Genomic DNA, 15,900 nt, shown 5'->3' with positions numbered 1-15,900 from the left:
TCAGCATAACATATTATAAAAGTTGTATCCCAGCCTCTGTGTGGGAGAAGAGAGATATAGCCCTTTGGAGGTGCCAGGATCATGGCTACTGGTGATGATGAGGAAGGTAATAGTGATGAGAAGGAGAACGGCTAACACTTCAGGTTGTTCTGCAACGGATGGTAGGAGTATCTGGATGTGCAGATGTACATTCTGTATTCTCTATCTACCTTATTGGGTTAGAGTGCTTGTGACTTTGCTAAATGTATTAATAAACTATTGTAAATATAGAAAGGTTCCTAGAGTGCGAGTATCGGAACTCTGTACATCAGGATTCCCCACTATATAGTAATTTTAATAATACTGGGCCTGATCTTGGCACAAGAACCTGTCAAACCTCAGTGATAACTGGGACTGCTTAAGTAATCAATCTAATTAATACATAATCTATAGATCAGATTACATCCTGTATGCATGTTCTCTCGGGATATTTGGATGGCCCATTCCATAATGCAATCCATTTCTCTGGTGGAGTGTCCTTGTTTGGTGAAGGTGGTTTTAAGTGTGTCAAGGTGTCTGTCCTGGACTTTGTCGTCAGAGCATGTTCTGTGGCATCGGTGAGCCTGGCTATAGATAAGATTTCTTGGGGCAGTTACCAGATCTCTGATAAGTGTGTGATTTGTGGGTTTCTTACCTACAGTCTATCTGTAGGGTTCCATTGCTGAAGCTGATCATGGTGTCCAGAAAGCTGATGCTGGTGTGGGGTGTTAATGAGTCACTTCACCTTGAAACGTCCTTTAGAATGCATACTAACTACTTATCCTAAACTCAGAGGTGAAAGTAAGCCGATACGCCCCAGTACAGCATACCGGTAAGAGCCGGTGCGCCATACCAGGACCAGCTTTCCCAGATGGCAATTTAAAGCTCTGGGGTAGCAGTGGCGGGGCTGCAGCGGGGATTTAAAGGGCCCCGGAGCTCCAGCCACTGCTGCTGCCCCAGCCCTTTAAATCCCCGCCGCCGCTACCCCAGGACTCGGGCACCAGGGCTCAGGCGGGGATTTAAAGGGCTGGGGCGGTAGCGGGGGCTGGAGCTCCGGGGCCCTTTAAATCCCCACCTAAGCCCTGGTGCCAAAGCCCTAGGGTAGCAGTGGTGGGGCTCTGGCTGAGATTTAAAGGGCCCCGGAGCTCCAGCCCCCACTACCGCCCCAGAGCCCTTTAAATCCCCACCTGAGCCCTGCTGCCTGAGCCCTGGGGTAGCAGCGGTGGGGCTCAGGCGGGGATTTAAAGGGCCCCAGAGGGGATTTAAAGGGCCCCAGCGCTCCAGCCGCCGCTATCACCCGGGGCCTTTAAATCCCCGCCGGAGCCCTGCTGCCAAAGCCCTGGGGTAGCGGCGGTGGGGCTCCAGAGTGGATTTAAAGGGGCGGTAGCGGCAGCTGGAGCCCCAGGGCCCTTTAAATCCCCAAGGGAGCCCGTCCACCGCTACCCCAGGGCTCAGGGAGCAGGGCTCAGGCAGGGATTTAAAGGGTTCGGGGCTCCGGCAGCCGCTACCACAGCGGAGCCCCAGGCCCTTTAAAGCTCTGCCAGGGCCCAGAGGTAGTGGTGGCAGCCGAGAGCCCCCAGGGCTCCTCAGTGATTTAAAGGCCCGGGGCTCCTCTGCAGTTGGTAGCTCAGGGGTGATTTAAAGGGCCCCGGGCTCCCAGCCGCCACTACCGCAGCTGGAGCCCTGGCCCTTTAAATCAAGATTTAAGAAGCCCGGGGATTTAAGGTCCCGCCTCTTCTGGTTAAGGCCACGCCTCCTCTGGTTGAGGCCACGCCCCCTGCTCAGGACTCCGGTGTACCGGTAAGTCCTCTAACTTACTTTCACCCCTGGCTATTTGTTCCCCCTGGCATTTAGCTGTGACACAGGGTACCTTGCCCAGAGCTGAAGAGCTCTCAATCAGTCAAAAACGTTTTTCTCACCAACAGAAGTTTGTCCAATAAAAGATATTACCTCACCCACCTTGTCTCTCTAATATCCTCGGACCGACCAGGCTACAACACTGCAAACATACAATACATCACAGGGAAAGAAGATGCCAACGCTCTGAACAGCATGTCCAAGTGGGTCACTTTCAAAATCATCCTGAGTACCAGTGGCAATTGAAATAAGGGTTGTATAAGAGGTACTTGTTCCTGACCACGTATTGCTGGTCCATGTTGGCTATTAGACCTACAGACAGGTTTCTAAGTTTGGTCTGGTATTTGAGATGTTGTAGAAGTGACTAAAAGGGTTCCAGTGACTTGACTTAAGCAAAGCTTTTTAATTGGAATTTCCTTTACTTCACTATTACATATAGTCAAGATGATCTACTAGTTTGTCTTGCTTCTTATTTCAGAGAGAAAAACAGACCTGCCCTTTCCTTCTCTCTGTATTCATGTTTGTCTATTTTATAACTGTTACCCCCACCCACCCTAACGCATCTACGTAGTATATCAAGTTGAAAATTTGACAAGTTGAAAAACTGTGTAACTGCATATTCTATTGGATATCCTGTGAAACACGATAGTTAGAAACATATACTAGCTATAAATTTACTTTTCTACACTTTCCATTCTGTTTGTGTGAAAATCAATTACATAAACCCATTTTACATCAAGTGGGCTTTTAAATGCTAACTTTACATTAAGAGACTCCAATTAAATAATAAAACAAAACATTTTACTCTATGGTCATAGGTGCTGGGGCAACCAGAATGACCTACACACCCAAAAATGGGGCAGATATTGGGCATTAAAATTGCCTCATTAACTGTATCTTAAGCATTCACATTTAGTGCAAAGTGTGACTTACCTATCTTATTCACATACATCAAATGAAATTAATTTTGGAAGTTCTGTAGTCATGTTTCTACTTATTTTTAATAAGCCTACATTAACATTTTCTACACTACAACTGTCTAGGGTTTATGCAGGACCCTTTGGTAAGTAAGGCACAATTCCTTACCTGTACTAATTAGCAAAGATAAGTAAGCCTTTACATATCTGAATTTGTTTTAATTAACATCTAGTTATTTCAGCTAAAGACTTCATAAGGACCCTTATTAAAATAAGGTGCTCTTAATTTGTAATACAAATTGTAAAAGTATCCACACACTTCCACTGCAGCTACAGGTTTAAATTCCAACCAGCTTAGGTATTTTGGGTCCCATTTCTACATAGACACTCAGATTAGTGTTTAGCCAATACTAGCAACTTCTAGAGAAAAGATGTAACACAAGGGGCCAGAAGATACTTTTCACCAGCTGTGGGCTCTTTTCTTGGTTAGCATACAAGATACTGGATGTTCCTCCTTCCCCCTTTAATGTAGCCTGTTGCCCATAATACATATTGCTCACCATGTACTGCTATCCTGAGTATCCCAGGGAAACTCTATTGTTCTTCTAGATGTAGCCGGTGTACAATAGTTTCTTACATTTAGCAGCTATTTCATCATTTTACTTCCGTGTTCCGCTGAGCTCAGCAGTCCTTCTGCTCAGAGCTAGAATGCATTTTTTTTTTATTGCCCTGCTATTTGGATGCTCAACCTCTTTCCCTCTGTATTCCATGTGACTTCACCTATGATAGATTCAGTTCTAGGTTCCACATACACCCTTGTTCTTTGACATTCTAACAGATCATAAACTGCACAGAAAGATGAGTATCAATCCTTCGGCCTGGACTACACTAGAAAATTAGGTCAGCATAACTACATTGCTCAGGGGTGTGACACAGCCACACCCCTAAGTGGAATAGTTAAGCCAACCGAAGTCCCCATGTAGACAGCACTTGGTTGACAAAAGTATTCTTCCATTGATCTAGCTACTACCTCACAAAAGTGGATTACCGACACCATCAGGAAAATCCCTCCTCTAGGCATAGATTGTCTACACTGCAGTGGCACACCTGTGCCACTGCAGCATTTTAAATGTAGACAAGCCCTTAGCATAGCACTGCCACTATGACCAATACTGTGGTTTATACCACTTTCTCCCTTTGAGTTTCTACATCTTGCAGGGATCAACTACATACAGTGTTAATTGCAAGGATGGCAACCTAGTTCACAACTCTCTATAAACAACCTAGCTCAACTCTCTATAACTCTAACAGAAATAAAGTAGTCCAGTAGTTGGTTAACTGCTTGTGATGTTATATGGATTTAAATATGACTATATCATTGTTGCTACCACTATTATACAATTGCAACAAAGCTTGTACAAAGTATATCATGTAAGGTGTCAATGGAAAAATTATGGTTTGCTGAATAGGATTATCCTGTTTGTATGCATGTATCATTGTAGTATCTGAAGTTATGAATATTGACCACATACCTGTATTTCAAATGTTTGCTCCTGTGATAACACCCACAAGGCAGTTTTACATAAGTCTAGCCAGCACATTGTGAATGGAGTATTCTAGTTGATGGCCCATCAAGAAACGCAATGGGCCATGGAAGAAGCTTATCCCTACCTAATGGACTTTCCTAGGAACGTTCCAACCAGAATATGGGTAATGGCCACTGCTATGACTCATCCAAGTAGGCACGGACATGTGACTAGATCATCTGGTACTAATCCATCTTGTGCCTGTACTTTTTCATAAACTATGCTAAGGGCTTTGCTTAGAACAATGCGTTTCCCGCCACCTGATAGAAGCTAAAAAAGGCTCTGGAAGTATCTCCATTTTGCCTTTTTCCTGCTCTGCTCTCTGGATTATGAATTTATACTAATGGGAGCATTCTAACCAAGGGACTAAGGACATTCCAATCATTTGGAAGCAACCAGAGGCTTAACACGCCAGAAGTTATCACTGCTTCAAGCCTGATCCAAAAACTTTGCAGTTGTTGTAGGTATTTGATTCCTTTAACCGATTTTAACTCTCACCTCTTATCTAATATCTAAAGGTTTATTTATGCTAAAGGATTGGCAATAGGGTGATTATTGGGTAAGAGCTAAGTTATATATGGACCTGGATATGTGGCTGGTCCTTTGGGATCAGAAGAACCCTTTGGTTGATGAAATTGGTTTTAAATAACCACTCATCATTAAGGTTACTGTCTGGGTGTTGAAACAAGGACTTGAATACCTAAAGAGGCTGCAGTTCTGACTTCTTGTTAGCCAGTGGGGTGAGACAGAAGTTTACTTTTGTTGCTGGTTTGGTATATTGTATGGAAGAATAACCACCAGTTTGGAGGTGTATCTGCCCTATTTCTCAGCAGTTTGTCCTGAATTTGGTATTCTCAGTTGTGACCCTTCTTATGGAGGTTTTGTAGCCTGTTCTCGGTACTTGAACCTAGGCCTAAAGGCAATCAAGTCATGTAAATTGTGTGTGGATTAAAAGCCACAGTGTCTCCCTCAACTCTGTGCGAAGAAGCATGAACCAAATGTTAAAACCCAGTCTATTGGGGGGGCTGTATTAAGAGACCAGAAGCCCAAATCTCCACCACATAAGACCCTACACAGGTGTCAATTGTCTATCCAGTGGATTGTTCTGTTTATAAAGCTGGCTTTGAACAGCAACGCTGCCGCCTCCTCAACTGTAGTGCAGCTACTTGCAGGCCTACAAACCATTAAAGCACCAAAATCTCCAGTTCATGGCTCCACCTTCTCACTGAACTGATTAAGAAATAACACACTACAAAATATATTCAGTATTATCTAGTGTGGTGAAAGTGGAATATTCATATGGCTGTCTTTCAAAGCAGATCATATGAAAGTGAAAAGTTGATTTCTAGACAGAAAGGTAATTGGAAAAAACATTTAAGGGCTTTCTGGCAGAAATCAATGCACATATCCCGCCTACTCTGGCCTCTGCTTTTGACCATTTTACCTTTAATCACTTTTGTAATCTAATTCCCAAGATCACACCTAAGCTTTGAAAGAAATGAGTACTCATTTAGCTCACTGATAAAGACCTTTTTAACATTCATAACTACTTGGAATGATTTTCTATAAAACTTCTCTGCTGAAATACAGTAAAATAATGTTGCCAAGATCATATAAATTTCACTCAATCCCAAAGCCCAGGCATCTTAGTCTTGTCACTTCTCAACACTTACCTGGTCAATGATTTCAGTGTTTGATTTTTATTTCCTCTGTTCTAATTGGAGGCTGTGTTGCAAGTTCTTTGGGGTAGGGAGTGTTTTTTCTGTGGATGAGTACAATCCTTTCACCATAGGACTGTAGTCCTGATTGGGAACCCTGGACACTACTACAATACCAACAGTGATATGTTTTGGTAGCTAGTTGACTCTGGATAGTCATTTTGGTACAGCAGCAAGTCTCTCATGTACCAAATGATTCAAGAACCACTACTGAAACATTCACAGATATCATAATCAAGTTCAATTTGGCACTTAACAGCAATATGCATTGCCAGACAAAGTGACCTAAATGCATACATGACCTTCAGTTCTGAAAGGCAACTACATTCTGTAGTTTTAATGAGTAAAATTTGGCCCACCTGAAAACTATTGTAATTACATCTATTTTAATAAATCTGTTTTTAGAAACTATTTATTTTGCAATGCTTATATAAAAGTAATTCCACACCCCCACAGGTTAGATCTGCTACCACTGAGGCCTTGATTTGAGGATGGCTGTGAATTCTTAAACATATTCAACCACCAGTAGGCCTGGGCACTGAACTGTGTGTAGTTGGTATCTTCAACAGCTTTGCCTGTTACCTTCAGTAATTTCTCATCTCTAGCACCAGTGAGCCATTAGTGTTATAGTATAATATACTGACAAAAGAGGACTCATTTTCCTTCACCCCGCAGCTGCACAACCAGGAGGACTAAGGAAAAGCAAGATAATATACCCCAACATTTGAACAGCACCACAACTTAAAAGGGCAAGTTTAACTGAAAGTAAAGAGATAAAAAGAGGGAAAAATGACATCGGCCCCCAACCACCAACTGAAGTTAGTGGGTTTGCACAGACTAACTGTGAGAACAGTTTGTGGCAGGTTAGACTAGATATTAGACAAATCTTACAGAGAATATTGGACAGTGGAGAAGTTTTCCAAGTTAAGAAAAGGAAGCCCCTATCACTTGACAGATTTAAAGTTTAGATAGGAGAGACCCTGTAGTGAACCTGCACTTGCAGAGGATGGACTCCATAAACAGATCTGTTTTTATCTGTGACTGTAGACAAACATTAGGTCAACCAGTATTTAGTTGTTTTCTGGCATCCCCCAATCCTTATCTAGTCATGCTTAAGAAAGCAATGTATTAGTAATACTTTTGGACTGCTGAGGTCTCATTGGATGCAGTTGGCCTTATGAACTATCATCACCTTGCTGTTTGATGAAAGGTAGTCATGTGAGTATCCATTAAAAGCGTTAGGCTGTAAATCTTGATATTTATCAGCCTTCCTGATTATACATACTGTTGGGCCCTGGACAAAAGGAAAAGTTAATTGAATTAGTTTAGCCTGAAAGTCTCACTTGAAGTCTAACCATGCAAAGGTCTATATAAGTAACTGATTTCAAGGCTTATGTCAACAAAACTAAGGGCCAAGCAACTGCCATGGCAGCAAATAGTCATAAACCTGACCACATCAGCATAAATTTGGAGGCTAATTGATTTTTTTTTTAAGAGCTCCCTGGAGGAGTTGACAGCCTTTTGGATTATCAGATTGTGATAAACCCATATGGCTATCTTGTCTTCAATATCTGCCCCTCCGCTTGAGGGTGCTCTCAAGAACCCCTTTCTTCAAGAGTTATTACAATAAGATCTCTGAAGTTATCCTGTTTTAAATGGTTCAACTTCTGGGGATTAAAACCAAGCTGCAGTTACTGAACCTAGCTGACCTTTATAGAGTGGCTTTGTATACAACTGAAGTTCACTGACAATTCATCACAGTACAACTAGTCATATGAACAAGAGGCAGTAGAGAAAGTGATCCAAAATTGTCTGCTCTCATTTATCTTCATGCCATTGATATCAAGCCAAATCACAGATGACCACCCTCCCTTGCATTGGGTGAGTTAAGGATACTCCTGGACAGTGCCATCTATCTAGGGATAATCCCCACCTTGTGGTCCAAAGAAGTGTGTTGCTGCTATGCTGATGTTGGGGGAGAGGGAATACAGCCTCTTTTGGCAAGGCATGCGAAGTTAGATTTTGTGAGATTTGCTAACCAAAGTAACTAGCAACACAGGAACTGACAGTATCAGATCTCCCAAGCAAAGTGAAAGAAGCCACCCTGCAATAGGCAGTTAAACTTGGATTCGGGGTTGGCTGTTGCATATCTACCACTGCAATGATTAAAATAAAGTTTTGTTATGTCCTACCATAAGAAAATTTTAAATAGCTTTTTAGGACTTCGGTACTTGGTGATTTTCTTTTATACTCTGCTACACCCTTTTTTTTTTTTTTGTCTCAATGACATTGTGGTCATGAGTTCCACAGACAAATGCATTGGGTAAAGTAGTATTTTTAGTTACCAATTAGTTGCCTTTTGGTTTTGTTCACTGCCCCCTTGTTCTAACTTTATCCAAATTAGTGCTCTTATTCATCCTTTATTTCTTTATACTTTCCACTGTCAACCCATTAGGTCTCCCTCTTATGTCCCCCTATTCAAAGGGAAGAATCCTAACTTTTTTCTGTGAGGTTTTTCATTCTAATTGTTCCTGTTGCCATACCCCTACCCCCTTTTCTAAGAAGCCATCCTATTTCTTCTGTACTCAGATATACAATAAGCAAAACTACACACTCCAATATTACACTGGTAACTGATTTACAGAACTTAATAGTTTCATGTTTTTTCCATTCCACTCTTTATATCTATTCCTATGGCATGAAGCTGCCTCCCCCATGGCTGCTGTGTGGTTTCCTGCTGTGCTCTTGAGAGTTCAGCTAAGGTACTCTATCCCTTAGTCTTTTGCACCACCTCCCTTTGCAGATCTATGCTTCCCTGGGCTCCTCTTCCCCTTAAGACTGCCCCTTTTCTTCCAGACAAAGAAGACAGGGTTTCTTCCTACAGCTGCCCCTTAACCTTCTATGAATCTATGAAAGAGTGGGAGTGCTGATGATGGATTCTATGAATCTACTGCTCCTAGCACAGGGAAAGGGAGAGGGTGTGTGTGTGTATATTACAGCACATGAAAAGATGGGAATTGCAACTGTGTGACCATAGCACAGCTGTTAGGCAGAAAGTCGTGACAAGGGGACACCTACAGATGCCTGACAATACTTGGAAGGGCCGGTTGGGTTGAATGCCTCTTCTTCCCTTCTCCCCCCAGGGGAAATAGCCTTCTACAGTCAATATACCAGTCTTTAGTTACAGAATTTTATTCTAGTCGTTTCCCTTTGAAAGGCCTGTCAGCCTGGGATCATGACCCAGTGTCAGGCGTCCCAACTCTCTTATCGCCCATGATCCCCATCGAGGGGTTGGAGGCAGATTCCCGATTGCCCGGAAGAGGCTGAAAGCCCCTGTTTGAGGGCACTGCTCGGGTTGCCGTGGCGTTGCATGGGGCTAGCTAGTGCGTGTGTCGATATCTGCTCTCCCCTGGGGGCACGCCTGGGCCCTCGGGGAGGAACCCGAGCCCGCGCTGAGGCGCGCGTGACTGGTGGCCGGATCGAGTCTCTCTCGCTTCCCGCCCCCGAGGACACCGAGCACCCTGCGCCCCCCCCCCCCCCCCGACCCCCAGAACGCGGCACGCTCCGAGCAGCCGCGCGCGCCTTCGCTCGCCCCGCCCATCAATAGCCGGGCCCCGGCCGCAGCGCAGTGACCGCTCTGGCCCATGGTGCCCGGCGGGCAAAAGGCTCCGCGTTGCTGCCGCCGCCTGCTGCTCTCCCTGGGTGGGGGGGCCGGGAGAGCAGCAGAACCCCTCCCCCACCGCCCCGCTTCGGACCGGAAGAAGCACCGCGCGCCTCACCTGCATTTCTTTGATGTTCTCCACCGGCGCGATGGGCTGGGCGGGTCTGGGGTGGCGATAGCCCGGCTTGGCGTGGGGCTGCGCTCTGCCCGGGGGGGTGGCAGCGCCGCCGGCGGCAACCGCACTACGTTGATCCGCAGCCCCCTTCTCCATCTCCTGCGCCCCCTCCAGCTCCCAGGGGCCCTGAGCGCGGGGCAGCGCCGGGTGCGCGCTCCTCCGCCGGCTTTCAGGCCAGCCCCGCAGACCCTGTTTGCTGCTGCTGTTTCCATGGTGAGGAGGAATCCTTAGACACTCGCTCATGGTCCCCAACCACGGCCTCCTCCCCCGGGACCATCTGCCCCTGGGCGCAGCTGCTCCGATTCACACAGCCGGCTCGCTCCAGCAATTAAAGAGCATGTGCCCTGCGTTGTCGCTCGTTTTACAGCCAGCCAGCTCTCGCTTTGAATACCAAGGACCTACCTGCGTGCCACAGATTGTCTCAAGAGCAACTTCATCACCACCTAGCCCCAAGTCATAACATTTAGATGCTCAAGACCTGCCAAACCAATCCGTCCCCTTCAACCCTAACAGCTGCCCTGTCAGCATGGGGATGGTCATTCTCCCCCACACGTGTTTTTTCCACCTCCTTTTTACTTTCCCAAACAATACAACTTCATCTGGCATTTAAAAACAGATTTATTTAACTACCCCAGGCCAGAAGTGCATGGGCCAAAGCCCTGCCCTTGTCAGTGGGAGCAAAGCCACCTACCTCTCTGCTGGAATTGAGTTGAAAAATCCACAGGGCTAGTTTTATGTTGTATCCCAGTCACCTACACTGGAATGACTCGGGCATGGGATAATTTGTCCCTCTTAACAGCATACTCAGCTATTGCAGCTCCAAGCAACAGGGAACCCTCAGTGCCATTTTACAGTCCCTTCTTGAGTAAATCTTTGAGCTTAGATATTAGTGCATGAAGTGTCAAATATTTCTACCTACTCTGCATCTACTGCTAAGTGTGTGTGGAGCTTGCCCCAGCCCTCTCCAGTGCAGCGACACCAAAGTAAAAGCTGCACTGGCAGTGAAGAAGCAAGTGACCATCACTGTGTAGAAGCTTGCAACACCAGATTGCTACCGATCAGTCGGGAATCAATTTGGAGTTAGAAAATCCACCATAGGGGCTGCTATGATGCAAGTGTGCAGAGCCATTAATCACATGCTGCTATGAAGGACTGAGTGATTTGGGGCAACAAGCGGGACAGTGGATGGTTTTGCACCAATAGGGTTCCTGAACTGTGTGAGGGGGGGGGTGATAGATGGCACACACATCCCTATTTTAGCACCCAACCACCTTGCCACAGAGTACATCAACAGAAAGGGCTACGTTTTATGGACATCAATGTGGGATGGTCAGGGAAGGTATATGACACATGCACCTTTAATATCACAGGCCTGTTCAGAAAGCTGCAAGCAGGGACTTTCTTTCCAGACCAGAGGATTTCCATTGGGATGTTCAAATGCAAATAGTGATTCTGGGAGACCTAGCCTACCCCTTACTATTATGGCTTATGAAGTCATTTTCATTTGACAAATGCCAATCGTGTCTCTCACAGGTCAGTGTACATATGGCTGTGATAGTCTGTACTCTCCACCGGGGCATAGTAGTAGGGGTATCGCAGAGGCCCCGGACGCCACTTAGAGAGAGGGAGAGGGAGTGAGTGAGTGAGTGTGTGTGTGTGTTCCAGAATGCAGTTCTCTATGGGCGACAGAGGGAGGCAAGCACAGGTCTGTTGAACCTGAAGGTCAATAAGAGTCTCTAGCATGTCTCCTTGCTGCTTGAGAAGTGCCAGTATGTCCTGCTACACTGCACATCTCTCTCCTTCTCCTGTGCTTTTCTCCTCTCTGCTCTATCATGGTCCATGAGAGCAATCCTCCAAGCCCTTTACTCGGTATCCAAAGCACCAGAGACTTTCAGGATCTTTTGGAACATGTCATCCTGTGTCCTCTTCCTTCTCATCTTTATCTGGCTGAGCCACTCCGCTGGTGTGGACAGAGAGACCCTCAAGGCCACATTTGCATCTGCAAAAGATACAATGCACCGGGGTACTGTTGTGAGTGTATTCACAAGATAAATGGAAATTTGGTATACTCAACTCATTCCCCTTGATCGACACAAGTTACAAGCACTACATTCTCACTTCTCCTTGGGATTCATAGAGCACAGCAGCACTCCCAGCCATGGTGAGTATAGCCAGGAGGTGGTGGGGAGGAAGGGGAGCCGGGACAAAAAAAAGTGTGTGGGTGGAGCTCACTGGTATCAGTAAATGTGAATAGGGCAATTGAACTGAATACTGGCACCATTTTCTACAGGCAGTGGTGATTTTAGCTGATATCTCACTCCTGAGAGGAACAGAGGTTGAAAAGGAACAGCTCCTACATGCATCCAGCTGCAGACTGGGTCTGTATGCTGCTAGCCTGTGTGCTGCAGTGGTGTCTGCTGAAGTAATTGCTGAGTGGCGTGGGAAAGTGTCCCACCGCAGCAGAAGAAATAAGGCAGCTCTCCCCAGAGACCTTTGGCAGAGGATTGCAGACTACCTCCAGGAAACTTTACTCAAGATCTCTATAGAGAACTCATAGGACATCCCAGCCCACATAAACTGTTCTGCAGGCCCCTGCTGCCTAAGGGGCGGGAGGAGATTCTATAAGGGAAATGAGAAGCAGATATCAACTCTTCTTCCACCGGTTGTTTCACTATCTCTTCTAGCATGATTCAGAAAAGAGTAAATGAACAGATGTGTCCCTGCACTATCACAGCAAATTGCATACTTATCAGAGGTTCCTTTTTCTGCATCAGGTTTGCCCATGTTGGACTGTAGGGACTGGCTGGACTACTCTGGCGTCAAAAACAGGTCTGGCTTGCTGCACTACTGGATCCCCCATTCACCTGTCCCCATCCTCCTCTTTCTCATCCAATGCCACCTTCTCACTGTTCACTCCAGGGGCCTGTGACTCCAGCTCCCCCAAAGTATCCCGGGGCCCTTGGGGATAGTGGTGGGGTCTCCACCAAAGATGGCATGCAACTCTCCAAAAGTGGCATGTCTGCAGCTCTGCACCAGAGCAACTGTTAGCTTCTCTGGCCTTCCAGTATGCCTGCTGAAGCTCCTTGCCTTTCAGGTGGCACTGCTTTGGGTCCCTCTTGTAGCCCTGCTCCCCCATGCCCTGAGTGATCTACTCATAGATACTGACGTTTCTCTGGCTGGAACAGAACTGGGCCTGCACAGCCTCTTCTCCCCACAGACACAGGAGATCCACCACTACCTGTGTACTCCAGGCAGGAGCACATTTGCAGCCTGGAGCAGGCATGGTCAGCTGGGCAGTTGCTGAGTGAGCTCTCCACACTAAGCAAACAGGAAATGGAATTTCAAAAATTCCTGGGGATTTAAAAGGGGAGGGTCATGCGTACCTGTGTATCTTGCCATCAGGCAGTGGAGTTCAAAATGGTGACCAGAGTGGAACACTTCCTGGAGGCTATTAAAATCTAAGTAAGTAACACAGTGTCTACACTGACACTGCATCACCCTAACTACATCGACCTAAGTGCTATGCCTCTCATGGACGTGAAATTACGTTGGCATAGCAGGCGAGTTACATTGGCAGAAGTGACATTTTAGTTTAGATGTTTACAGAGTTAGGTCGACATAAGCTTCCTTGCGTTGACCTAACTCTGTAGTGTAGACTAGGCCTAAGTCTACAGCCTCCCAGTCCACTAACCGGTGTTGAGCTCCCAGTTTTTGGGTCCTTTATTGTATATTGTCATGAATGTATGGGGGGGGAGGGGGCAGAGGGCCACGCCCCCCACCCACACACACACTTTTAAAAGTGGGAGAGCTATACCTTCCTACTTTTTTATCAGCCATATGGGCAAGGGGGGGAGAAGAGAGAGCAGGGTCAGGGTGTTGGGGGGAAGAGGTGGCATGAGAGCAGAGCCTTGGAGAGAAGCACCAGCACAGTTCAGGCACCTTTGCCCCCCCCCCTCCCACCACACACACACACACACACACACACACACTCTCTTTTAGGAAGCTTCTGCTGCCCCTGGAATGGAGTTTGAAGATGGTGGCAACTCACCAAAAACCTAATACAGGCTATGGATATTTAGTCTAGGTCTTTCATGTCTTTTTAATACTGAATAGCTTTGGGTTTCTTATATGTGTAGTATCCAATTTCTAGTGTGACTGTTAAATTAACCTCTTCCATCAAGAGGTCAAAGAAATGGAAATTTCCTTGTTGATATGTTTCTGGATGCATTTGAAAATTGGCTTCCACTTAAATAACTAGTAGAGAGGCATCTCTAATGGGTTCTTTTAAGAGATCTTTATCTTTACTATCAAGTTCTGTGAGTGAAGAGTGGTGAAAACTTGCTGACTAAGAAATCCTCAGGTTACCTGAGAGGGCTAATTGCATTTTCTTGTAAAAGACAGCTGTATTAAGTTGACACAATTACTTTTGCTGTGAAAATGGATTTAGTTTTAATTCTGGTCTATCATGTAGCTACTATTAGATAGTTTGGATTCCTATTTAGTATGTTCACTCAGATGTTTAAAAACTTGGTATCTCACACAGTATTGTCAACATCAAAGATTCAAACATGAAATTTTAAAAATGAGATTAAATTTTGGGTTCTCTTTTGAATTTTGGGTTCTCTTTTGAATTTTGAGGATATACCTGGTACAAGTTTTAAAGCTGTTCTATGCAATCATGGGGGCTAGTAAACCTTTCAGAAACTCAGCTTTTATTTTCATGTAACATAACCATGACCCAGAAACCAGGGTTTAAAAAACAAAACACAACCATATACAAAACAAACATGAGATGAGAATATCAGGGGTTGCCTACACTATGCATAATGCTTCCTTGAGAATCAAAGCGCTGCATGTGTGGGAGCTCACAACTCCCTCAACTGTATCCCTTATTTATCATCAATAACTTTTATTAAAATTACTTGGACAGTATGTTCATTGAACTTAATCCCCCTTCTATAACAAATTAAAGCACGCTAGGGTTAAACGCTCACAAGACTTTGCCTTATTCCTGGTGTCAGATGGATGTGCGCAGGTATAAAGTCTGAGGAAAAAACTAAATATGCAATTGGCTGCCTACGTGAAGGAGTTCTGCAGCTACTGCTCATCATCCCATACCTGCATAAAGACTTGATCCTACTAGTCAGTGCATGTTTCTCAGGCCCAAAACCAGCACTCCACCATCTGCAGCTGCTCCGTGAATGCCAACAATAGTCTTGACTTGTTTCTTTCTATGTACCACAGCAAGTTAGCCTCCAAAGAGTCATCATGTTCCCTGTGGTTCCTCTGGTGGCTCTGCAAATACTGCTGGATCAGGAGCATTGTGCTCGCAACATTCATGACAATAGTGCAGAGCTGTGCAGGATCCATTCTTCCCACAGAGATAGCAGACATGCAGGTTTGCAGGGCTTTTGAAAAGAGGCACGAAACATTATGAGAGGCAGATACAGTTATCGGATGGAGAAAATGCATCATGGGATATTGAAACCATATTCCCAGTCACCTTTCTGCGACTTATTTGCACTGCCTTCCCAAAACACCGTGCACTAGATGGTGCAGAGGGGGTGGTTACCTGCAGTGCACAGTTCTCTGCATCAGTGCAAGTGCTGCTGGTTAGGACGTGCACCACCGGCACAAGGAGCATAGTGTGGACATGCCAAACCAATTTAATTACTGTGGTGGCTGCACATTGACATAACTTAGGTCAACTTAATTTTGTAGTTTAGACTTGCCCTTAGGTTCTAATCCTAGCTCTGCCATTGACCTGCCATGTAACTTTGGACAGTTCACTTCACCTCTAAGTGTTCCTCTTTCTCCCCTTTGTCTACGGCTGTATCTACACTGCCACTTTCAGCCCTAAAACTTTTGTCATTCAAGGGTGTGAAAAAACACACCCCTGAGCAACAAAAGTTTTAGTGCTGAAAAGTGCTCGTTCAGGGTGGGTTTTTTTTAATTGCAGGGAGAGCTC

The 15,900-nt window shown here is 45.4% G+C and overlaps 1 protein-coding gene across 4 annotated transcripts in view; it reads right to left on the bottom strand.

Moving 5' to 3' along the window:
• The window catches only part of DNAH5 (dynein axonemal heavy chain 5), a 315,032-nt gene extending 304,759 nt beyond the window's left edge, over positions 1 to 10,273 (bottom strand). For 2 of the 4 annotated variants that reach the window (XM_075125450.1, XM_075125449.1), the window contains exon 1: positions 9,876 to 10,271. In XM_075125450.1, coding sequence (XP_074981551.1) covers positions 9,876 to 10,175 — 300 coding nt within the window. In that variant the 5' untranslated portion in view covers positions 10,176 to 10,271. Of the gene's footprint in view, positions 1 to 9,875 lie in introns of all 4 variants that reach the window. The other 2 variants (XM_048839609.2, XM_075125448.1) reach the window with 2 other exon arrangements.
• Positions 10,274 to 15,900: the final 5,627 nt, after the last annotated feature.

This window comes from Caretta caretta, chromosome 2 (assembly GCF_965140235.1).
Source record: "Caretta caretta isolate rCarCar2 chromosome 2, rCarCar1.hap1, whole genome shotgun sequence".
Classification (NCBI taxonomy): Eukaryota; Metazoa; Chordata; order Testudines; family Cheloniidae; genus Caretta; species Caretta caretta.
Note: the sequence above shows the minus strand (reverse complement) of the source record. Positions and strands in the feature narration are given on the sequence as shown.